This window comes from Rana temporaria, chromosome 12 (assembly GCF_905171775.1).
Source record: "Rana temporaria chromosome 12, aRanTem1.1, whole genome shotgun sequence".
NCBI lineage: Eukaryota > Metazoa > Chordata > Amphibia > Anura > Ranidae > Rana > Rana temporaria.
This window is the reverse complement of record NC_053500.1, coordinates 145,477,102-145,502,382: the sequence shown is the minus strand read 5'-3', so window position 1 is coordinate 145,502,382 and position 25,281 is coordinate 145,477,102. Positions and strand designations below refer to the sequence as shown.

Below are 25,281 nucleotides of genomic sequence, written 5' to 3'. Positions count from 1 at the left end.
CAGTAGTATGTAAGGCCCAGTGCAGAGGTCAGTAGTATGTAAGGCCCAGTGCAGAGGTCAGTAGTATGTAAGGCCCGGTGCAGAGGTCAGTAGTATGTAAGGCCCGGTGCAGAGGTCAGTAGTATGTAAGGCCCGGTGCAGAGGTCAGTAGTATGTAAGGCCCGGTGCAGAGGTCAGTAGTATGTAAGGCCCGGTGCAGAGGTCAGTAGTATGTAAGGCCCAGTGCAGAGGTCAGTAGTATGTAAGGCCCAGTGCAGAGGTCAGTAGTATGTAAGGCCCAGTGCAGAGGTCAGTAGTATGTAAGGCCCAGTGCAGAGGTCAGTAGTATGTAAGGCCCAGTGCAGAGGTCAGTAGTATGTAATGCCCAGTGCAGAGGTCAGTAGTATATAATGCCCAGTGCAGAGGTCAGTAGTATGTATTGCCCAGTGCAGAGGTCAGTAGTATGTATTGCCCAGTGCAGAGGTCAGTAGTATGTGATGCCCAGTGCAGAGGTCAGTAGTATGTAAGGCCCAGTGCAGAGGTCAGTAGTATGTAAGGCCCAGTGCAGAGGTCAGTAGTATGTAATGCCCAGTGCAGAGGTCAGTAGTATGTAAGGCCCAGTGCAGAGATCAGTAGTATGTAAGGCCCAGTGCAGAGGTCAGTAGTATGTAATGCAAAGTCCAGAAGTATGGAACACCATGCTCAGCGGTAGATACCGTGTTTCCCCGAAAATAAGACTGGGTCTTATATTAATTCTGTCTACAAAAAACACACTAGGGCTTATTTTCAGGGGATGTCTTATTTATTTATGGTATGTACAAAAAAGTTTCTCCCCCTGTCGGCTCTGGAGTCAGCATTGTGAAATTCTGTAATCCCAAAAATAAACCTTTGTTTAAAGACCTTATAAAATGATGTAATCTGTTCTGTAAAAAGATAATATCATGTGCAGTGTGTCTCCTTGTGTAACTTTATTGTGGAAAATACCTTATTTACAGTGCCGCTTGCCGCTCACGTGACCCGCTGGAGCTCTTCTTCCCTACTCCAAATACTGCAGAGGGAGGGGCCAAGATCCTCAATGACGTCAGCCCCACTCTAAATACTGCAGTGGGTAGGGGCTTAATAAAGTTTTATTGAAAAAAAAACAGCTGACATCAGCCGGGAGGAGATGAGAAGAGCTCCGGCGGGTCACATGAGCGCCCAGCAGTGCTGTAAATAAGGTATTTTCCACAATAAAGTCACAAAAGGGAGACACACTGCACATTATATAATCTTTTTACATAACGGATTACATGTTTTTACAAGGACTTTAACTAGGGCTTATTTTTGGGGTAGGGCTTATATTGCAACCATCCCAGAAACTCACACTAGGTCTTATTTTCGGGGTAGGGCTTATTTTCAGAGAAACAGGGTAGTAGTCAGGATAGAGCCGTAAGTAATGCAGAGTGCAGGGGTCAGTTGTAGGTAAAGCAAGGTTCATATGAAAGTAGTATGTAGGTAATTGAGTGCAGGGGTTAGTAGTTTTGTAGTGCAGAGGTCAGTAGTATGTAGTGCCAAGTGCAGAGGTCAGTAGTATGTAGTGCCAAGTGCAGAGGTCAGTAGTATGTAGTGCCAAGTGCAGAGGTCAGTAGTATGTAGTGCCAAGTGCAGAGGTCAGTAGTATGTAACGCGGTACATAGGTCAGTAGTATTTAATACACAGTTGAGAGGTTGGTAGTATCAAATACAGGCTCTTGAAGTCTCCACCATATACAGCGGTGTACTTGGCTCCGGGGGGGTTGGTTGGATATTTGGGGCTGTTTGTCGCTCTCACATCTTTTTCTTTTCTCCTGCAGCCTCCGGTCTCTGAGCAGAGCAGCCTCAGCTCCTCGCCCTCCTCCTCCTCGCAGGCAGATGGAGGTCACAGCTTTGTACAGGAACACTTCCAGGCTCAGTACAGGTGAGGAGTGATTGGAGGGCCAATAGGAGGGGGCGGAGTCAGTCTGCGGGGGTTCTAACCCTCCGCACTCTGCCTTGTGTCTCATTACATGTTTCTAGCATTTGTTACTACTGACCTCTGCGCATTGTATTACATACCACTGACCTCTGCACATTGTATTACATACCACTGACCTCTGCACATTGTATTACATACTACTGACCTCTGCGCATTGTATTACATACTACTGACATCTGCACCTTGTATTACATACTACTGACCTCTGCACATTGTATTGCATACTACTGAACTCTGAACCCTGTGTCACTTACTACTGATCTATGTACTATTACGTACTGCTGACTCCTGCACTTGGCACTAGATACTACTGGCCTCTGCACTCAATTACATACATACTACTTACATCTGAACCCTGCTTTACCTACTACTGACCCTTTCACTGAATTGCTTACTCCTGATCTCTGCAATCTGACTTCACTACTACTTACCCCTGAGCATGGTGTTACATACATCTGGACTTGGTACTTGCTACTGACCCCTGCACTATGTTGCGTACTTACTCTTGACCTCTTCACTCTGTTAACATACTACTGACCCCTGCACTGTGTTACTTACTCTTGACCTCTTCACTCTGTGAACATACTACTGACCCCTGCACTGTGTTACAGAGTGAAGAGGTCAAGAGTAAATAACACAGTGCAGGGGTCAGTAGTATGTTATTTACTCTTGACCTCTTCACTCTGTTAACATACTACTGACCCCTGCACTATTACTTACTCTTGACCTCTTCACTCTGTTAACATATTACTGACCCCTGCACTGTGTTACAGAGTGAAGAGGTCAAGAGTAAATAACACAGTGCAGGGGTCAGTAGTATGTTACAGAGTGAAGAGGTCAAGAGTAAGTAAGTAACATACTACTGACCCCTGCACTGTGTTATTTACTCTTGACCTCTTCACTCTGTTCACATACTACTGACCCCTGCGCTAAGCATTACACACTCCTGGCCTCTGCCCCTGCTCTGATACAGGAGGTGTGTTACTGGGCTAAACAAAAGAAAAGAAAAGTCTATATGTTTTGGGTTTGGGGTTTATTTCCGATTTTGAACTGAAAGTTGAGTCGGGTTTTAGGGATCTTTGAGGATGAATTTCTGCGCAGTGCAAGCGGCTGGAGAGGTCAGTGGAGGATTATTATAAATCTTTTATTGATAGTAGCAATGTAACTCTCTGTGTGTCTTTTTATCACGTTTTCCTGGGATGGGAGGTTGCGGGATAAATAACAGTTGGGAAAGGAAGATCTGGCTGTCCAGGGGCGGGACAAATCGGTGACTCCGATCTTCACCGTTCCTGGCGGGGGACCTCACCGCTATAATTACCGCCAGACACCTCGTCTGCCGCCGCCCCCTCCTCCTCTAATTATAGAGCCGGCTGTTTTTGTCTACTGTTCATATTTTCCTGCGTTCGGCAATAAAACAATTGTGTAGGGAATGTACTCTATGAAAGAGGAATAGTGTCCCATCATTTGGTGTCAGTGGGAGGAATAGCGTCCCATCATTGGTGTCAGTGGGAAGAATAATGTCCCATCATTGGTGTCAGTGGAGGAATAGTGTCCCATCATTGGTGTCAGTGGGGGAGAATAGTGTCCCATCATTGGTGTCAGTGGGAGGAATAGTGTCCCATCATTGGTGTCAGTGGGAGGAATAGTGTCCCATCATTGGTGTCAGTGGGAGGAATAGTGTCCCATCATTGGTGTCAGTGGGAAGAATAATGTCCCATCATTGGTGTCAGTGGGAAGAATAATGTCCCATCATTGGTGTCAGTGGGAGGAATAGTGTCCCATCATTGGTGTCAGTGGCAGGAATAGTGTCCCATCATTGGTGTCAGTGGGAGGAATAGTGTCCCATCATTGGTGTCAGTGGCAGGAATAGTGTCCCATCATTGGTGTCAGTGGCAGGAATAGTGTCCCATCATTGGTGTCAGTGGCAGGAATAGTGTCCCATCATTGGTGTCAGTGGCAGGAATAGTGTCCCATCATTGGTGTCAGTGGCAGGAATAGTCTCCCTTCATTGGTGTCAGTGGGAGGAATAGTGTCCCTTCATTGGTGTCAGTGGGAGGAATAGTGTCCCATCATTGGTGTCAGTGGGAGGAATAGTGTCCCATCATTGGTGTCAGTGGGAGGAATAGTGTCCCTTCATTGGTGTCAGTGGGAGGAATAGTGTCCCATCATTGGTGTCAGTGGGAGGAATAGTGTCCCATCATTGGTGTCAGTGGGAGGAATAGTGTCCCATCATTGGTGTCAGTGGGAGGAATAGTGCCCCATCATTGGTGTCAGTGGGAGGAATAGTGTCCCATCATTGGTGTCAGTGGGGGGAATAGTGTCCCATCATTGGTGTCAGTGGGGGGAATAGTGTCCCATCATTGGTGTCAGTGGGAGGAATAGTGTCCCATCATTGGTGTCAGTGGGAGGAATAGTGTCCCATCATTGGTGTCAGTGGGAGGAATAGTGTCCCGTCATTGGTGTCAGTGGGAGGAATAGTGTCCCGTCATTGGTGTCAGTGGGAGGAATAGTGTCCCATCATTGGTGTCAGTGGGAGGAATAGTGTCCCATCATTGGTGTCAGTGGGAGGAATAGTGTCCCATCATTGGTGTCAGTGGGAGGAATGGTGCCCCATCATTGGTGTCAGTGGGAGGAATGGTGCCCCATCATTGGTGTCAGTGTGAGGAATGGTGCCCCATCATTGGTGTCAGTGGGAGGAATGGTGCCCCATCATTGGTGTCAGTGGGAGGAATGGTGCCCCATCATTGGTGTCAGTGGGAGGAATGGTGCCCCATCATTGGTGTCAGTGGGAGGAATGGTGCCCCATCATTGGTGTCAGTGGGAGGAATGGTGCCCCATCATTGGTGTCAGTGGGAGGAATGGTGCCCCATCATTGGTGTCAGTGGGAGGAATGGTGCCCCATCATTGGTGTCAGTGGGAGGAATAGTGCCCCATCATTGGTGTCAGTGGGAGGAATGGTGCCCCATCATTGGTGTCAGTGGGAGGAATGGTGCCCCATCATTGGTGTCAGTGGGAGGAATGGTGCCCCATCATTGGTGTCAGTGGGAGGAATGGTGCCCCATCATTGGTGTCAGTGGGAGGAATGGTGCCCCATCATTGGTGTCAGTGGGAGGAATGGTGCCCCATCATTGGTGTCAGTGGGAGGAATGGTGCCCCATCATTGGTGTCAGTGGGAGGAATAGTGTCCCATCATTGGTGTCAGTCGGAGGAATAGTGTCCCATCATTGGTGTCAGTCGGAGGATTAGTGTCCCATCATTGGTATCAGTGGGAGGAATAGTGTCCCATCATTGGTGTCAGTGGGAGGAATAGTGTCCCATCATTGGTGTCAGTGGGGGAGGAATAGTGCCCCATCATTGGTGTCAGTGGGGGAGGAATAGTGCCCCATCATTGGTGTCAGTGGGGGAGGAATAGTGCCCCATCATTGGTGTCAGTGGGGGAGGAATAGTGTCCCATCATTGGTGTCAGTGGGAGTAATAGTGTCCCATCATTGGTGTCAGTGGGAGTAATAGTGTCCCATCATTGGTGTCAGTGGGGGAGGAATAGTGCCCCATCATTGGTGTCAGTGGGGGAGGAATAGTGCCCCATCATTGGTGTCAGTGGGGGAGGAATAGTGCCCCATCATTGGTGTCAGTGGGAGGAATAGTGCCCCATCATTGGTGTCAGTGGGAGGAATAGTGCCCCATCATTGGCGTCAGTGGGAGGAATAGTGCCCCATCACTGGTGTTGTTGGAAGGAATAGTATGGGGCACTATTCTTTCCACCGACGGCTACAGGAGCAGGGAAGTCATAATAAATTTCAGACCAATGTAGGTTCTAGCCGATCCCATCCTACATTCAAAAGTGTTTTGTTTCACGTTCCTTTAAATTGTCTCATTGCAGATCATCGCTCACCTGTCCGCACTGCCACAAGCAGAGTGACACATTCGACCCTTTCCTCTGTGTCTCCCTGCCCATCCCCCTGCGACAGACCAGGTAAGATGTGTGCTATTCCAGGAGAAGAATTTAAAGCAGCACTCCGGGATAAGTAAATATTGTCTAAGGGCCAGTTCACACCACATGCAGTCCAGTGCGGTTTTTTTCTGCATCAAAAACGCATGGATAGTCGGTTATATGGTTTCCAATAGCATATTCTAGTGGATGTGCAGAACAACTCTAATAGTAAAAAAAAAAGGTGCTGCAATGGGGGTGACAGCCACGCCTTTCTTCTCATACCTTTTTATAAAATAAATCTAATTGTATTCCAGATGTATCAAAGCAAAAGTGGGCAAAGTCTTATAGGACATTTTCTTTAGAAAGCTGCACCTGCCAGCAGTGCAAATTCATTGGGGGGGGGGGGACCTCTGCAGAGAGACCCCATTGCTTCCACACTCCTGCTAGGGGTCAGGGGATTCCAGTTCCAAAAAGAAAGTAGAACATGTTGCATTTTCCTGCACTGTACTGGAATGCGGTAAAACACATCAAAAATGCACCGGACCCCAGTACAGTAAAAAAAAAAAAGCATCCGGAAACGCATAAAAAAACTCACGAACGTGGCAAAAAGGCATTAAAAATAATCTGGCGTACGCTTCAGTGGTGTTAACCAACCCTCCGCCCCCCATTCTGTAGGTTTCTGTAGTGGGTGTAGCCCTCTGGTGCCTCCCACAGCTCTGCTCTCCGCTAAATCAATGTACAGCGCAGTGATGATGTCACGGCTACTTTTACAGGGTAAAATCTGGGTTCGCAATGACATTTTGTTGCACATGTTTGTGGCTCCTGAGGAATATATTAAAATGAAGGCTTTGTGTCCGGAGTTCAGCTTTAATAAGATGGCCGGTGTTTTGGTTGCCTCCCAGAATCCTTTGCTTCGGTTCTATGCAGCTCAGATTAGAAGGCTCCTCCGCTCAGACTGGGGATTTTTTCGTGGAGTAAAAACAGAAAGGAGCTTCAAAGGCATTCTGGAGATAAAGAAGAGCTGAAGTCATAAAAATGGAGGCGTTTTATCTTTGCCCTCCTGACACTGAACAGGAAAGTTTTATTACTCACCAGGTGGCCGATTGAACTCCTTAAAGGATCATAACATTACAGTACCGCCTCCACACGTTACCCATTCAAGTGAACGGGGCCATGCTGCCGTCCCCCCACGACCACCATATGTAATGCAGAGGGTCGGCATTTACAGGGTTATAACAGGAATACGATAAGGCAACACACCTCCTCACCGCCTGTCAAACACTTCTGAAAAGTGATCCACCACAGATCGCTTTTCAAAGGGGCAGCAGGTCTGTAGCAATGTCTTAACGGTAAAATGTCAGCCTAGGGAGCATCTTGTTAGGCTAGATTCACACCGATCTGTGTTGCGATTGATGCATTTTGGAACAAAAGTTTTTTTACATGTTTTGATGCATTTTCATGCCTTCCTTTCATATCTTTACTAGTCTATATAAACTTTTTCCATTTTTAAATAAATTCCAGCTGCGTCAAAGCAAACGGGCAAGGTTTTAGAGGTATTTTTTTGTTTAGTTAGCAGCAGCAACAGCTTAATGGAAAAGCCTGACCCCTGCCAGCAGTGTGGAAGTAGTGGGGTCTCTCTGCAGAGGTCCGAGAACCCCCCACTGCTTTTGCACTGCTGGCAGGGGCATCTTTCTAAAGACAATGACCTATAAGACTTTACCCAATTTTGCTTTGATACATCTGGAATATAATTGGACTTACACTGAAAGTTTTAATTGGGTTTTAATCTAGGAGAGGCATGGCTGTCACCCCCATTGCAGCACCCTTTTTGCCATTAAGGTTGTTCTGCACATCCACTAGAATTTGCCATTGGAAACCATATAACCTACTATCCATGCAGATTCTGTTCTCGTCTCTGTCTACCCTCATGTTGCTGCACTCAGGAGGAAGCATTTCTTTTCCCTCAGCAATCAGATTGCAACATCGTAACTTTTGTGGCATTTAACAAGATGAGAGGCAGGAGCTGACCTGCGTCAGACGTTTCTGAATAGACTTTTTGCACTGGCAAAAAAATTGTTTTTCATTTCTTGTTTTTTTTGGGTCATTCGTTATGATCGAAATGTGAAAATTCAGAAATTCGAAAATAAAGAAAAATTCGAAAGAATGAAAGTCCAAAAATGTTTAATAATAATTTACTAACTAATAATAACTATTAAATTATAGGTATTGGAATTTCCTTTTTAAAGTTTGGCTTTTAGTCAACGTAACGAATACCAATTTTGCTTTGATATACAGTATCTGGAATATAATTGGATTTACACTGAAAGTTTTAATTAGGTTTTAATCTAGGAGAGGCATGGCTGTCACCCCCATTGCAGCACCTTTTTTGCAATTAAGGTTGTTCTGCACATACACTAGAATTTTCCATCGGAAACCATATAGCCTACTATCTATATAACCTACTATCCATGCATTTTTGAAACAGAAAAAAACCGCACTGGATGGCATGTGGTGTGAACTGACCCTTAGACAATATTTACTAATCCCGCTAATTTAAACTGAAAGTTAATTCTCTTAAATTGCAAGCTCTAGTGAGCAGGACCCTCTGATTCCTCTTGTATGGAATTGTAACTGTACTGTCTGCCCTCATGTTGTAAAGCGCTGCACAAACTGTTGCCGATATTTAAATCCTACAAAAACAGGCTCACAGGGTAAACCCTATGTGCAAATAGCGCTTGCAATATATTGGGTATATGAAAATCTGATTAGTGCAATTAACTAAAAACTGTTAAACTATGTGTAGGAACCCAAGAATGGATTTCCTATGTTAATTATTTTGATATACAAATCCTGTATAATAATTAGGCTTTAATCTAGTAAAGGTATGACAAAGGAGAGGCATGGCTGTCACCCCCATTGCAGCACCTTTTTTTCTATTAGGGTTGTTCTGCCCATCCTCTAGAATGGGCAGGCTAAAGGGCCTGCTGGACATTTGGAGCTGAGTGCAATGCCACTGTGTGCATGCATCTGTGGCAAAGCATCGAGGCCTTCGGGTAATGACTGCGCTCCCAATAAGCATTTTAAATAAAATAAATAAAGCTTAATGGGTAACTAGTCGTTAGCTTAGATAATTATCTTATTTAAAGCGGTTTTCCACCCGCAAATGTTTTTCTTTAAAAGTCAGCAGCTACAAACACTGTAGCTGCTGACTTTTAATGAGAACACTTACCCGTTCAGGGAGCCTGCAATGTCGTCGTCCCCGAGGCTGATCCTTCCATCGGATTGGATGCGACGATGCCATTTAACTAAGTGAACCCGGCAGTGGAGTCTTGCGGCTTCACTGCCCGTTTCCTACTGCGCATGCGTGAGACTTGCGTCGCTTTGTGATTGGCCAGCTTGTCTTCTGGGACACACGCAGGTCCCAGAAGACACAGATGAGGGAGGAAGTGACCTAGGAGCTCTGCGGTATAGGAAGTGGCAGATTAGGACGACTGCATAGCAACAGGGCATTTCTGGTAAATAAAACATTTTTTTTCTTTTATTCAAATGTTTTTTTTTTATGTTTCCATGAGTGTTTTAATGGAAAAAAAAAAGTCAGGGTGGAACTCCACTTTAACTGAAAGTTTGTTTAGGCTTCAAGCTAGTAAAGGTAGGACAAAGGAGAGGCATTGCTGTCACCCCCCATTGCAGCACCCCTTTAGTGTTAGGGTTGTTCCTGCGACAGACCAGGTAAGATGTGTGCTATTCCAGAAGAAGAATTTAAAGCAGCACTCCGGGATAAGTAAATATTGTCTAAGGGCCTGTTCACACCACATGCAGTCCAGTGCATTTTTTTTTCTGCATCAAAAATGCATGGATAGTAGGTTATATGGTTTCCAATAGCATATTCTAGTGGATGTGCAGAACAACTCTAATAGTAAAAAAAGGTGCTGCAATGGGGGTGACAGCCACGCCTTTCTTCTCATACCTTTTCTAGATTAAAACTTAATTAAACTTTCAATGTAAATCTAATTGTATTCCCGATGTATCAAAGCAAAAGTGGGCAAAGTCTTATAGGACATTTTCTTTAGAAAGCTGCACCTGCCAGCATTGCAAGGGGGGGGGGGGACCGCTAGAACGGGCAGTCAAAAGGACCTGCTATTCATTCAGAGCTGAGTGCAATGGTGCCATGTATGTGTGGCAAAGCTTAAAACTGAGGTGTATCATTTTGAAGCCAAAAATCGGGCCAACGGACCCTTTAAGTGAGAAATTGCAAAGGTTAATATCTAGAAACGGCAAATATTAATTTCATGAAAAACATTGCATGGTCCAAATCACACATCATTAGGCAGAAGTGTAAACCCTGAGCTGGAAACTTCCACCGACATGACTGCGTGCCCAGAATCGAGCGGGTGGGCGGCTTTAATTATTACAATAAAAAAAAAAGAAAAGAAAATTATACGGGAGAGAGAGAGAGAAGGAAAAGATCCGATAATTATAGCTGGCGAGTGCTGATAATATCCTTAATGTTTATCTGACTCCCACTGCCAGTCCCGCCAAGCAGAACAGAGCCAGGGAAGGGGTTAATCCTGGGGACCGCATAAGAAAAGCCTGTGTGCTGCGCCTCGGTGTTTTGTTTCTCACAGTCATTACGGCTCTGTAATTGCTGTTTATGAAATATGCATTACTGTTTACTATGCGGCGCGTACCACACATCGCTTCACACAAACCGCGCTCCGAGATGCGTTCTCACACAGGTACTTCTTTGTTACTTGGCTTGTTATGAGAATTCATGTGCAATTCATTTGGACCCCTCAGCAATTAATTTGCTTACATGTCACAATGTACAAGAATAGGATACAATATAAAACAATAGGATCCATTTTCCCAAAAAAATCAACTTTTTTTTTTTTTTTTTATAATAAATTTCCACCCTTGAGCTCCCATCAGTGACTTTGTTAGGCTGAGATTCTGTTCTCGTCTCTGTCTACCCTCATGTTGCTGCACGCAGGAGGAAGCATTTCTTTTCCCTCTGCAATCGGATTGCAACATCGTAACTTTTGTGGCAATTAAAGCGGAGTTCCGGCCACAATTTCACTTCTTAAATATAAATACCCCTGTAATACACAAGCTTAATGTATTCTAGTAAAGTTAGTCTGTAAACTAAGGTCCGTTTTGTTAGGTTGTTACAGCATTTAGACACTTTATAAAATAGAAATTGACTGGGGCCATCTTAAGTGTGGGCATCATGAAGCCAGACTGTATGACTTCCTGGATTTCAGCCTTGCAGATCTCGCACATGCTCAGTGCTGCACAAGCAGTGTAATAGGTTTTTTCAGATCAGGTTTCAGCACCTGTACTGTCCAAGTCACATGATTCTTCGAGACTGGGGAGTGCACAGACTCCTGGAAAGTTACACCCACTACATTCCCAGGAGTCTGTGCAGTGTAGGTTAGGAAGCTTAAGCACCTAGGTGCAGGAAGTGGGGAAGATTAACTATTCTGCCTAGCAACAACACTTTGAAGGCATCTAAAAAAAAAAAAATTTTCTTAAAGTAATGTTATATTTCTGGGTGGAACTCCACTTTAACAAGATGAGAGGCAGCAGCAGGAGCTGACCTGCGTCAGCCGTTGGTGAATAGACTCTTTGCACTTTTTGCACTGGCAAAAAAATTGTAGTTTTCATTTCTTGTTTTTTTTTGTTTTTTTTTCGGGTCATTCGTTATGATCGAAATGTGAAAATTCGAAAATTAAAGAAATTCGAAAAAATGTAAATCCAAATTTTTTTTTAATAATAATTTACTAACTAATAATAACTATTACATTTATAGGTATTGGAATTTCATTTTTTTAATTTTGGCTTTTAGTCAACGTAACGAATACGAATTTATTAGAAGTTTACGAATAATCCGAAATAACAAAAACATTTTAGTTTTCAATGAAAATTGCAGAATTGGAGGTAAAATCGCAAGGCGATGGGCTGCAGCAGGGGCTGATCAGTGTCAGACATTTGTAGGGTTTACATGACCGAGCCAAAGTCTCAGTCCGGGAAGTAGATGGTGAGCCTGGATGATGCCTGAACAAGCATGGCACCATCCTTCTGAAGAAGAAAAAAAGGCATTGTCGGGGGAGAGTAGGTTGATCTCTAAATACCTGGAAGGGTAACACTGACACGTTACTGAGCATGCTCAGATCAGCCCGGATTAACATTTCCCATGATGCTTTGCTGTGTTCGCAGGGCCCTGAACGTCACTTTAGTATTCCAGTCTCAGCAGCAGCGCTTCCTGCGCGTTGGTTTGGCCGTTCCGTTATTCGGCACTGTGGCAGCTCTGCGGCAGATGGTGGCCGATCTGGGCAAGATACCCGCCGACCAGGTAAGTTGTCTCCTTGGGCAACCACATCGAGTGTGACTTTTAACTCTACAATGTTTCTATTGTAAAAATGTAACGTTTTCCTGGGGCTCCCATTACCTCTACTGTGCTACATTGTTGCACAGAATAAGAAGGATCCTAACCCCTTTGTGCCGTCCTCCTATTGGTACAGCCCACTTATGCTCCTCCCCTCCTACCACCAAAGCAGCCACTCCCACTAAAAGCCTGATTTTCAACTTGGCTGAACTGAATCGTGTTATCAGGGGGGAATATTTTTATAGATCCTCACGAGTTCTTTGTCGATGTCGTATATAAAAATGTAGGAATTTTGAGATGAATTTTGTGCAGGTGGTTTATTCAGCTGTTTGTTCTTTAAGGTCCTCCTGGCCGAGGTGTACGCCAGCGGATTCCAAAGATCCTTCTCAGACGATGAAGACATGAACAGCATAGCAGAAGGTGACCCAGTCTATGCCTTCCAAGTTTCCCTTCCGTTACCCAAGGCTCCCGGTTCTTGTAGGACCTCAGGTGGGTTTCCAATGCAGGAAAGGTCTAGCTTCTTAAGATGGCGCCAACATGGCAGATTGGCCGGCTCATGAACTTCTGGAAATACTTATTCCCCTTCCGTTACCCAAGGCTCCCGGTTCTTGTAGGACCTCAGGTGGGTTTTCAATGCAGGAAAGGTTTAGCTTCTGAAGATGGCGCCAACATGGCAGATTGGCCGGGCTCATGAACTTCTGGAAATACTTTTCCCCCTTACGTTACCCAAGGCTCCAGGTTCTTGTAGGACCTCAGGTGGGTTTCCAATGCAGGAAAGGTTTAGCTTCTGAAGATGGAACCAACATGGCAGATTGGCCGGGCTCATGAACTTCTGGAAATACTTTATTCCCCTTCTGTTACCCAAGGCTCCAGGTTCTTGTAGGACCTCAGGTGGGTTTCCAATGCAGAAATGTCTAGAGGATGGAATCGACATTTCTAGCTTGGCTGGGCTCATGAACATGGAGATTCAAGAGTTTTTCATGGTAACCCATAATGAGAAAAATACTACTGTCATTGATGAGCTTGTGAAAATACAAGTTCCCCTTTCTTTACCCAAGGCTCCCTGTCCTTGTTGTAGGACCTTAGGTGGGTTTCTAATGCTAAAATGTCTAGCTTCTGAAGATGGCACCAACATGGCAGCTTGTTCGGGTTTGTGAACATGGATTTCAAGAGTTTTTCGCGGTAACCCGTATTGAGAAAAATGCTAGGGCTGTCATTTATGAACTAGTTCCCCTTCCATTACCCAAGGCTCCCGGTTCTTGTTGTAGGACCTCAGGTGGGTTTCCAATGCTAAAATGTCTAGCTTCTGAAGATGGCGCCAACATTGCAGCTTGGCTGGGCTCATGAACATGGAGATTCAAGAGTTTTTCATGGTAACCCATAATGAGAAAAATGCTAGGGCTGACATTGATGAGCTTGTAAAAATACTAGTTCCCCCTCCGTTACCCAAGGCTTCCGGTTTTTGTAGGACCTTGGTTGGGTTTCCAGTGCAGAAATCCGTCGCTTCTGAACATGGTACCAACATGGCAGCTTGGCCAGGCTCATAAACATGGAGCTTCAAGAGTTTTTCATAGTAACCTGTCAGCTGGAGGATATAGTGCCCTATCATTGGTGTTGCTGGGAGGAATAGTGCCCCATCATTGGTGTCGGTGGGAGGAATAGTGGCCCATCATTGGTGTCAGTGGGAGGAATAGTGTCCCATCATTGGTGTCAGTGGGAGGAATAGTGTCCCATCATTGGTGTCAGTGGGAGGAATAGTGTCCCATCATTGGTGTCAGTGTGAGGAATAGTGCCCCATCTTGGTGTCAATGGAAGGAATAGTGTCCCATTAGTGGTGTCAGTGGTAAGAACACTGCCTTGTATTAGTGGGAGGAATAGATTCCCAAGGTCCAGATTAAGGGAAGCAAAGGGCCGCATTTGGCCGGCATGACGCAGTTTGGAGACCACTGATCTAACCCTTTTGGACGATGACCCCTCAACTTTTTCTCTGTTGGCAACTGTTAATTTTTTCATTTCCCATCACATTCTGTGTCGGTGTCGGGGGTCATCAAAACAAAAATAAGGGGAGAAATCTACCCAGCTGGCAGTCAGAGGGCAATAAAAACGGAAGGCCTTACCCTTCCCCACATCTGTCCAAAAGTAAAAAAAAAAAAAGTTTTGCCTTTTACATAAATGTTAATGTGTACTTCTCTTTCCACTTGCAGGTTACCCCCACAGCCTTCCCTCTTCTCCCCGCAACTTTGACACAAATGCAACAAGGTTACCCGGAGGAGGATCCGTCTCCTCGGAGTTCCTGGCCTCCAGCTCCAAGCTTCTCCTGCTCCTGTGCAACCTGGACGGGACGGGGAAACAGGCCCCGAGGTAACCCCGGCTTCAATAAAAGCCCCTTTCCTTCAGACTAAACCTTGTCCCCCATGATCTTTACACGGGGACTCTTCACTGAGCAGGTCTTTCATTTTTACAGGTTTGGCCCTCCGCTGGTCCTGAGGGAAGACCGGACCGTAAGTTGGGATCAGCTGCAGCAAAACATCCTGGCGAAGACCCATTACTTGATGAGGAGTGAGGCACACTTACCTGTAAGTACAATTTTGAATGGTTAATAGCAGTGGCGGCTGGTGCTCCAATTTTTTTGGGGGGCGTGAATTCTAAAAAAAAAAAGAAACGCCCATCAATTGCAGGCGCATTGTGCCCATCAATTGCAGGCGCATTGTGCCCATCAAACGCTGCCTCACTGTGCCCATCAAACGCTGCCTCACTGTGCCCATCAAACGCTGCCTCACTGTGCCCATCAAACGCTGCCTCGCTGTGCCCATCAAACGCTGCCTCACTGTGCCCATCAAACGCTGCCACTCCCCCCCCCCCCCCCCCGTCTGTCCGACACTTTCCATTGTCGCAGGTGACAGTGGCGAGCGGTGTCCGGTATCCTCCATTTCTTCCACGACCCAATTTTTTTTCCCGCCCACTCCTCCTCTGCTATGATTGGACACCTGATAGGTCTCCAATCACAGCGCTTGTCATTTCAGATGACGGGTAACACAGACCCGGCGCACCTGATTGGCTTGTAACCCTTCATTTGAAGCCTGTGTGACAACACGGGAGTGCAATGGGAAGACGGGGACGGAGCGTTGCCACCCGATTACAGGAAGTGCCTGAACAATGACCTCCATGGCAGGATCACCAGGAATTCTTTTAATAGAAGTTGCAGATTTCAGATAAAAACATTAAATAATGAATTTCTGAGATCATATTTTGTTAAAGGTTCTACGAGATTTTAGCGGTTGGGCTCGCGTCTACTTTAAGTGTATAAAATGTCTGCGGATCAGTGTATAAAACTTGATCCAAAAATAAAATTCCCGGTTGTCGTGACCACCTGCGTCGGCCGCTACAGACGTTTCAATCCATTTTGCTGCGTTTGGCACTTGAAAGGCCGAGCCGCTCTTCTTTTTATATCCTGAGCATGTTCCATGAGGCGGGAGAGGCGGGGTCAGCGTCACCGCGGAGATCAGAGCGCCGCAGCTGGAGGAGAGGACTCAGCGGCGGTGGAAAAGGGGGGGGGGGGTTACTGCTGATGAAAGGACAAAGATAAATCTTCTTCTCGCTGATTTGGTGTCATTTCACAGGAATTTATTTTTACTCTTCTTTTTTTTTTCGCAGAGTGGCGGCGTCCTCTTTCACATTCGTGTGGGGGCTCCGGACAGCAACTGCTACTTATCTGCCAAGGACGCGCGACCGCTTCAACACGCCGCCATCGACAGGTCTGTATATGTGAAGCCGCTGACCCTTTTCTACACCTTAGCGGGTGTACAGACCCGGGAACTCAGCACAGGGATGGTGGGAACCCCTCATAATGGGCACAGCGGGGGGTACAGACCTGGAAACTCGGCACAGGGATGGCGGGAACCCCTCATAATGGGCACAGCGGGGGTACAGACCTGGAAACTCAGCACAGGGATGGTGGGAACCCCTCATAATGGGCACAGCGGGTGTACAGACCCGGGAACTCAGCACAGGGATGGTGGGAACCCCTCATAATGGGCACAGCGGGGGGTACAGACTCAGGAACTCAGCACAGGGATGGTGGAAACCCCTCATAATGGGCACAGCGGGGGGTACAGACCCGGGAACTCAGCACAGGGATGGTGGGAACCCCTCATAATGGGCACAGCGGGTGTACAGACCCGGGAACTCAGCATAGGGATGGTGGGAACCCCTCATAATGGGCACAGCGGGTGTACAGACCCGGGAACTCGGCACAGGGATGGTGGAAACCCCTCATAATGGGCACAGCGGGGGGTACAGACCCGGGAACTCAGCATAGGGATGGTGGGAACCCCTCATAATGGGCACAGCGGGTGTACAGACCCGGGAACTCAGCATAGGGATGGTGGGAACCCCTCATAATGGGCACAGCGGGTGTACAGACCCGGGAACTCGGCACAGGGATGGTGGGAACCCCTCATAATGGGCACAGCGGGTGTACAGACCCGGGAACTCAGCACAGGGATGGTGGGAACCCCTCATAATGGGCACAGCGGGTGTACAGACCCGGGAACTCAGCACAGGGATGGTGGGAACCCCTCATAATGGGCACAGCGGGTGTACAGACCCGGGAACTCAGCACAGGGATGGTGAGAACCCCTCATAATGGGCACAGCGGGTGTACAGACCCGGGAACTCAGCACAGGGATGGTGAGAACCCCTCATAATGGGTACAGCGGGTGTACAGACCCGGGAACTCAGCACAGGGATGGTGGGAACCCCTCATAATGGGCACAGCGGGTGTACAGACCCGGGAACTCGGCACAGGGATGGTGGGAACCCCTCATAATGGGCACAGCGGGTGTACAGACTCGGGAACTCAGCACAGGGATGGTGGGTACCCCTCATAATGGGCACAGCGGGTGTACAGACAATGACTAGAAGCAGATGGGTGACTCAGACTTCCTATGTCCACCTAAATTTATAGTGGAGGTTTTGGGTGGATCGCCTTTTTGTCGCCGTTATGTAATTGGCATTTTCATCAATGGTCGCCTTACTTTGCAGGGCTCTGCAGCTCTGTGGAAGTGGGGGGCCACCTCATGTCAAGCTGGCTGTGGAATGGGACTCCAAAACCAAAGAGAGGTACGTCCGACTTTTTTATTTTTATTTTTATTTCTACAACTTCAGTCCCAAAACTTTTCTTTTCCAGTTGTGGGTACATTGAGGGAAGGGCAAGGAGCTTTTTCTACTTTTTATTGCTGTCCATGGCTCTGTTTGGGAGATCCCAATTATGGGAATTTTCTGCATCATTTGTGAAGACTTCTGGGATGTATGTGATCATTTCCCTAGGCCAGAAAACAGGAAGTAACTAAGGAAATGTTATATATACAACACATAAATATGATGTACTTTCCTATCTATTTACTAAAGCTACAGAGAACAATGGGGTAGCCCCTAAAGGCCCGCAAGCTACAGAGAACAATGGGGTAGCCCCTAAAGGTAGCAAGCTACAGAGAACAATGGGGTAGCCCCTAAAGGCAGCAAGCTACAGAGAACAGTGGGGGAACCCCTAAAGGCCGCAAGCTACAGAGAACAAAGTGGTAGCCCCCTAAAGGCCCGCAAGCTACAGAGGACAATGGGATAGCCCCTAAAGGTCGCAAGCTACAGAGAACAATGGGGTAGCCCCTAAAGGTAGCACATCTAGGTGACCTGGAGTGGAGAGTAGAGTGGTAACCTCAGCCTGGACTCCAACCAGGCCATGTACCCAACGCGTTTCACTCCGCCCCCTAGAGCTTTGTCATGGGGTTATATACTAAAGCTAGCTAGTTCCACTTTAGACATTTTGCAACCTGATGCGTCTTGTGGGAAGTCTACGTTTTTATTGTCTCTGCGTGCTATTCTTTGGTCGGAGTTTCGCTTCAGCGTTGATTCTTCTTCTAGACTTTTTGGGACCATCCAGGAGGAGGTGGTGAAAGATGACGAGTCGGTGAGGACACAGCAGTTGGACCACCAGCAGCAGAATTGCACGTTGGATGAGTGCTTCCAGCTCTATACGAAGGAGGAGCAGGTGAGTGCCGGCGGCCATGTTATGCGTGTCGCCTTCTTCCTGTCACTGCCTTCTCTCTCTTTTTTTTTTTTTAATTTGTTTTCAACTCTTTTATGGTTTCCTTCCTGATGTAGTTGGCCCTTGACGATGCCTGGAGGTGCCCTCACTGCAAAGTATTACAGCAAGGAACGGTCAAGCTAAGCCTATGGACCATCCCGGACATCCTTATTATCCACCTGAAGAGGTTCCGGCAGGTGGGCGGACGGAGGAATAAACTGTCCACTTTGGTCAGGTTCCCTCTCTATGGGATGGACATGACGCCCCATGTGGTCAAGAGGGGCCAGGGAAGCAAAGGTCCCGCAGGACAGTGGTCTTCGTGGAAGATGGACGGGGGTCCGACGGACGTCTTGTATGACCTGTACGCCGTGTGTAATCACCATGGGAGCTTACAGGGGGGACACTACACAGGTGAGGAAATGTTCTATATCTACGTCATATAAATACCCCCCAATGAAATACTTCTTCATTACAGATAAAGGAAAATGAGAGCTTCCATTTTCTGGAAATTTTGGCAAAATTTAGGAGATTTCAGCCAAACTTTATCGTTCTGGTGGAATGCATTGGCGTAAATGAGGAAGGGTTATGGTTGTTTTTAAGGGTGCAGTGGGCTTTAAATGGCTCCTGAGGGTTACAGAAGATGTGATGATTTATTCTGGACCTGTTCTTCTGCCAAAAATGCCCCCCCCCCGTAGCTCTATATAGTGTTAAGGACCGGACCAATATGCTGGTAAATGACCCAAGGGGTTTTTGCAATTCGGCACTGCGTCGCTTTAACTGACAATTGTGTGGTCGTGCGACGTGGCTCCCAAACAAAATTGGCGTCCTTTTTCCCCCACAAATAGAGATTTATTTTGGTGGTATTTGATGGCTACCCCCCTTTTTTAATATATATTTTTGTTTATTTCTTCTTTTTTTTTGTAAAGGGGCCCCCCCGCTTCTCAATTTTAGGCTGCAGCACCCCCCCCCCCCCGGTTCTCTGCTCCAGGAGGGCCCATGCCTAAAGCTGTGTAAGGGGCCCCAAAATTTATGATGGCGGCCCTGTAGGCAAGTAAAGGGAAATCTCCCGAACCCGGAAGGAGTTTTATCCATGACCTTCTCTAAAATCAGAACTTTTTTTTTTTTTTTATAGACACTTAAAAAAAAAAAAAGAGAAAAACAACCCGAAATTCCACCAGTTAATTCACCCGTGTCCCTTTTTGTGCTCTCAGCCTACTGCAGGAACTCATTGGATGCTCGATGGTACGGTTATGATGACAGTAACGTGGAATTGGTCCAGGAGGATGAGGTCTGCACCCGGGGGGCTTATCTGCTGTTTTACCAAAAGAGGAACGCCATCCCCGCCTGGTCTGCCAGCAGCTCCGTAAGAGGTACTATAACTCTCAGGATAATGGCAGTTGGGGGGGTTGACTGTTTTCCTGAATGGAACTTACCTGAACAGGGAAGAAAGTCTTAGGAATGAGTGGGTGGAGATGCATATACAGTGGAACCTCGAATTATGAGCATAATCCGTTCCAGGAGAATGCTCGTATTGCAAAACGCACGTTAACCGCATTAGTCGCAATCCAAGGTTCCACTGTATGAGGTTTAGTGTGTGTGTTACTGGAAGGTGGCAACATGTGGAGGGAACTTTATTAACACAAAGCTGCTTGTTGGTATTGTCTATGGCAGTAGTCTCCACCTGGTCTCCAAACTGAATGTGGCTCTTTGGTTGCCTTTATCTGACCCTTGGGGCACTATTCCTCCTTCTGACTCCAACAATGGGGTATAATTCCTACCACTAGTGGGGGCACTATGCCTCGCACTGACACCAACGATTGGGTACTATGCCTCCCACTGATACCAACGATTGGGTACTATGCCTCCCACTGACACCAACGATGGGGCTCTATTCCTCCCACTGACACCAATGATGGGGCTCTATTCCTCCCACTGACACCAATGATGGGGCTCTATGCCTCCCACTGACACCAATGATGGGGCTCTATGCCTCCCACTGACACCAATGATGGGGCTCTATGCCTCCCACTGACACCAATGATGGGGCTCTATGCCTCCCACTGACACCAATGATGGGGCTCTATGCCTCCCACTGACACCAATGATGGGGCTCTATGCCTCCCACTGACACCAATGATGGGGCTCTATGCCTCCCACTGACACCAATGATGGGACACTATTCCTCCCACTGACATCAATGATGGGACACTATTCCCCCCCCCCCACTGACACCAATGATGGGACACTATTCCTCCCACTGACATCAATGATGGGGCTCTATTCCTCCCACTGACACCAATGATGGGACACTATTCCTCCCACTGACATCAATGATGGGGCTCTATTCCTCCCACTGACACCAATGATGGGCATAGTTGATGTCCAATGATGCCAGGATATCTTCTACTCCCACTGGCCACATTTTGGCACCCCTAAAGTCTGGAAGAACAGTTAACTGGCCCTTTTGATTAGAAAGTTTGGAGACCCCTAGTCTATGGCAACCAGTCGGCATTTCTTTTCTTTCCCATCCTACTGTGGAAATCGTGTGCAGACAGGTACCATCAAAACAGAGGCTCGCCATGTTGGAAAGTTGGAGGTTTTTTCTCGGTTCTAATTTCACCAAGTTTTTAGGATCTTGCACTGTCATTACAGGTTCCACAAGTTCCTCCATGTCGGACCACTGGGTCCTTCGGCTGAATGGAAGCAAGAGAGAGAGCTTGGCGTCTCATGCTACTACCAACTGCTTACCGCCTCCCCAAAGTCCAGACTCTGTGGTCTTCCTAGAGGAGGAGGACTTGGACCAAGGTAAATAAGTGGCTTCATGGCTACGAATCTAGGCAGACACTTAAAAATCATGATTTTGTGGAGGGGAGAGTCAACTCCATACTGGTTGGGGTTGGGGCTTAGGGTTTACCCTTCAAGAATAAGGCTAGGAATTGGAACAGGGACCTCCCCCAGAGGTCAAAGGTCAGAAGGCAGCTTCCCAGAGGTCAAAGGTCACGAGGCGTGGCTGACCCACCCCCACCAAAGTGTACCGCCTACCCCAACTAATTCAGGGAATGAACAAGTCGGGGGGGGGGGGGGAGTGCTTAGCACGCACGAAATGTCCAACAAGATCCTATAGATGGGATGGCATTGGTCGGATGTCTACAAACATTTGGCCATATAGAATATTTTAGGGTGGTCAACTATTTTATTTGAAATTTTTTTCTTGCAGGTTGTGGCACAAAGTCTTTTGTCCGCGGGGTCAAGGGTCGTAGTGCCAGCATGAAACTGACGTCTGCTTCCAAAATAAAGCGGAGCCTCAGTAAGGCGATGCCACTCCGGTGGTCATTCGGAGCAAAGGATAAGGCAAAGCCCAAGACTGGTGAGCTGGTGGAATATTTACAATCTGGCCGTCGGCCGAAGTACACAAATGATTCTATTGTGCCATTGATGACCAACACTGACAAGCCAACCAGTGGACCTCAGCCAAAGGCCAACCATGTGAATACTCATGGTGCCAATGAAATCAACTCAGCCAGTGGTCAATCAAGACCAGCAAAGACGGATACTTCAGATGGAAAGCTTCGAGATAAAGTGAGCCGCCAAGATAGCAGTGCCGTGACTGAGAAAGGAGACGGGCCTTTCCAATCCCAACACAGGACTATGGGTGTAGACGGTCCAGCGCCTTTCGACTCTGTCGAAAAGGGAAAAGCAAATTTAGGTAAAAAGGGAGATGGAAACCAAAGAATCCTTACTAAAGACGGCAACAGGCCAAGAACCTCAGACCCTGGACCTCAGGAGGAGAAGTCGGCAAAGTCTAGGCCTACTGGTCTACCGAAGAAAGAGTCCAGGAGGCCGAGCACATCGGACAACATTAAAACTGACCTCCATGCCAGGACAACCAGGACGTCTCTACCCAATGGGGTGGTTTTGGATGGGAGGACTAGTGGCACCATGCCACGTCGCCAGAAAGAGGACCATACCCCTAGCAAAGCTCAAATGGACATCAGGAGAGCCCATAGCTCAACCAACGTCCAGAATAAGGTGGAGTGGACTATGAAGAGGTCTACCTCCCTGTACAAGAACGGAAGTGCGCCTCACCAAGGTGCCAGGCAGGCGGCGGCAGAAAAATCGTCCTCCGGTACGCTTCAGAGAATGAGATATCAGACTTCCTCCCTAGGAAGGAATAAATCGGTGCCTGAATCCAGCTTCTAGCAGTGCCCTTATCTCCCTTGTGCCGCCTTTATGACAATGACTGTAATAGGAGAACCTGGCGTACTTTGATGCTCACGCTGGCGGTCCTCGGTGGGCATTTGGGATCTCGTATTTATTGTATTAAAGAACAGAATATTGCAGGTTTGTTCCCCGCCATGTCTCCACGGCTGTACCCGGACCCCACCCGAGAAATCCCTACATCTGACAGCAAAGAACTGAGCTACTGTTGTCACCAGCCTGAGTGAGCGCTTCCTACACAGTATAAAGGGGGGGGGGGTGGTATGGCCTTCCATCCAGTCGCGTAGCGTGGGTTGTCAGCGCCAGGGGCGAGGCAAGTAATTTGCGCCCCCCTGACCCATTGACTTACCTATTTACAGCTAGCTTCAGTCTGGTCACATGATCCACTGTGTGAGACAGCAAGGGCTGTAGGGAAGAGGAGAGCATGCTTAATAATGACTGGTAAAGCCTGGAGTGGTGGCATCATGCTCCCATATGTTCCTATGTCCCATCTGTTGTTGGCGCTCCCTCCTCTCCACACTCGTGACAGCGCCCCTCTAAATTTTGCGCCCGGGGCGGTGGACCCCCTCGCACCCCCCACACTACGCCACTGCTTCCATCCATCCTTTGGTAAATTCTTCTCCATAGAAATGGTACAAGGTACTTGATCAGACCTGTGACACCAGCAGCAACTTTCATCCCGACGCTCGACCTGTGGTGGCCTTTTCAGGGTGAGGATCGCGGCAAAGACCAGTTTGTGGGCCCCCCCTCCCCCTTTTCTCTGGTCATTATAAACGCACAGACTTCAGGTTATCTACAATGAGGTTGGTTTGCTAAAGGCAAAAAGACTGAGCACTTTTACAAGGGCAGATGCTCCAGAGCTTAGTAAATGACAGAGCGCGCTTCTGATTCCATCGTCCAATCACGTGCAAGCAAAAATGTTTTTATTTTTTTATTTTCCTTGCATGGGATTATTCTTTTATAAAGTCATTTACTGATCTCTGGAGAAACTGCACTGGCAAAGTGTACAGTCTATTTGACTTTGCAGGTTGTATACAATGTTATCAGTGCAGGTTGTATACAATGGGGTAGATTCAGGTATCTCCGCCTAAAGTTACGGCGGCGCAGCGTAGTGTATTTACGCTACGCCTCCGCAACTTACAGGAGCAAGTGCTGCATTCACAAAGCACTTGCTCCGTAAGTTGCGGCGGCGTAGCATAAAAGGGGCCGGCGTAAGCGCGCGTAATTCAAATGATCCCATAGGGGGCGTGGATCATTTAAATTAGGCGCGTTCCTGCGCCGAACGTACTGCGCATGCGCCGTCCCTAAAATTTCACGATGTGCATTGCGGTAAATGTCCAGCGCCATTCACGGACGACTTACGCAAACGACATAAAATTTTAAAATCGCGACGCGGGAACGACGTCCATACTTAACATTGGCTGCGCCTCCTAATAGCAGGAGCTACGTTATGATGAAAACGACTTACGCAAACGACGTAAGAAACTACTGCCGGGCGCATGTACGTTCGTGAATCGGTGTAAGTATGTAATTTGCATACTCTACGCTGACAACTATGGGAGCGCCACCTAGCGGCCAGCGTCAGAATGCACCCTAAGATACGACGGCGTAAGAGACTTTTGCCAGTCGTATCTTAGGCTAAAGTCGGCGTATCGAGCTTTCTGAATACAGAAAGTAGATACGCCGGCGCAACTTAGCAATTACGCGGCATATCTGTGGATACGCCGGTGTAATTGCTCTCTGAATCTACCCCAATGTTATCAGTGCAGGTTGTATACAATGTTATCAGTGCAGGTTGTATACAATGTATCGGTGCAGGTTGTATACAATGTTATCAGTGCAGGTTGTATACAATGTTATCAGTGCAGGTTGTATACAATGTATCAGTGCAGGTTGTATACAATGTATCAGTGCAGGTTGTATACAATGTTATCAGTGCAGGTTGTATACAATGTTATCAGTGCAGGTTGTATACAATGTTGTCAGTGCAGGTTGTATACAATGTTGTCAGTGCAGGTTGTATACAATGTTGTCAGTGCAGGTTGTATACAATGTTATCAGTGCAGGTTGTATACAATGTTATCAGTGCAGGTTGTATACAATGTTGTCAGTGCAGGTTGTATACAATGTTGTCAGTGCAGGTTGTATACAATGTTGTCAGTGCAGGTTGTATACAATGTTATCAGTGCAGGTTGTATACAATGTATCGGTGCAGGTTGTATACAATGTATCAGTGCAGGTTGTATACAATGTTATCAGTGCAGGTTGTATACAATGTATCAGTGCAGGTTGTATACAATGTATCGGTGCAGGTTGTATACAATGTATCAGTGCAGGTCGTATACAATGTTGTCAGTGCAGGTTGTATACAATGGTATCAGTGCAGGTTGTATACAATGTATCAGTGCAGGTTGTATACAATGTATCAGTGCAGGTTGTATACAATGTATCAGTGCAGGTTGTATACAATGTATCGGTTCTAGAAGTGCCATGTTTAGATCTGGTGACAAGTGAAGACTCTCCCAGGTATGGGATATAAGGGGAGAGGTTTTATATTTATTTAGAGGTGTGATCGATTTTTTTTTTTAATGATTTTATTACTGTTAAAGATTTTACACTGCAGAACTTTTTAATACTTTTTTTTATATATATAAATCGGCCTTGGTTGGGGGTTGGGTAGACGGGTGTTTCTCT

At 47.0% G+C, this 25,281-nt stretch overlaps 1 protein-coding gene across 2 annotated transcripts in view; it reads left to right on the top strand.

Annotated features, from left to right (window-relative positions):
- USP43 (ubiquitin specific peptidase 43) overlaps window positions 1-23,010 on the top strand; it is a 45,671-nt gene extending 22,661 nt beyond the window's left edge. The window contains exons 3-15 of one of the 2 annotated variants that reach the window (XM_040331116.1): window positions 1,811-1,914; window positions 5,852-5,944; window positions 12,119-12,254; window positions 12,629-12,776; window positions 14,492-14,648; window positions 14,752-14,863; window positions 15,942-16,042; window positions 17,331-17,408; window positions 18,207-18,333; window positions 18,447-18,780; window positions 19,581-19,739; window positions 21,022-21,174; window positions 21,587-23,010. In XM_040331116.1, coding sequence (XP_040187050.1) covers window positions 1,811-1,914; window positions 5,852-5,944; window positions 12,119-12,254; window positions 12,629-12,776; window positions 14,492-14,648; window positions 14,752-14,863; window positions 15,942-16,042; window positions 17,331-17,408; window positions 18,207-18,333; window positions 18,447-18,780; window positions 19,581-19,739; window positions 21,022-21,174; window positions 21,587-22,569 — 2,685 coding nt within the window. In that variant the 3' untranslated portion in view covers window positions 22,570-23,010. Of the gene's footprint in view, window positions 1-1,810; window positions 1,915-5,851; window positions 5,945-12,118; window positions 12,255-12,628; window positions 12,777-14,491; window positions 14,649-14,751; window positions 14,864-15,941; window positions 16,043-17,330; window positions 17,409-18,206; window positions 18,334-18,446; window positions 18,781-19,580; window positions 19,740-21,000; window positions 21,175-21,586 lie in introns of both variants that reach the window. The other variant, XM_040331115.1, reaches the window with a different exon arrangement.
- Window positions 23,011-25,281: the final 2,271 nt, after the last annotated feature.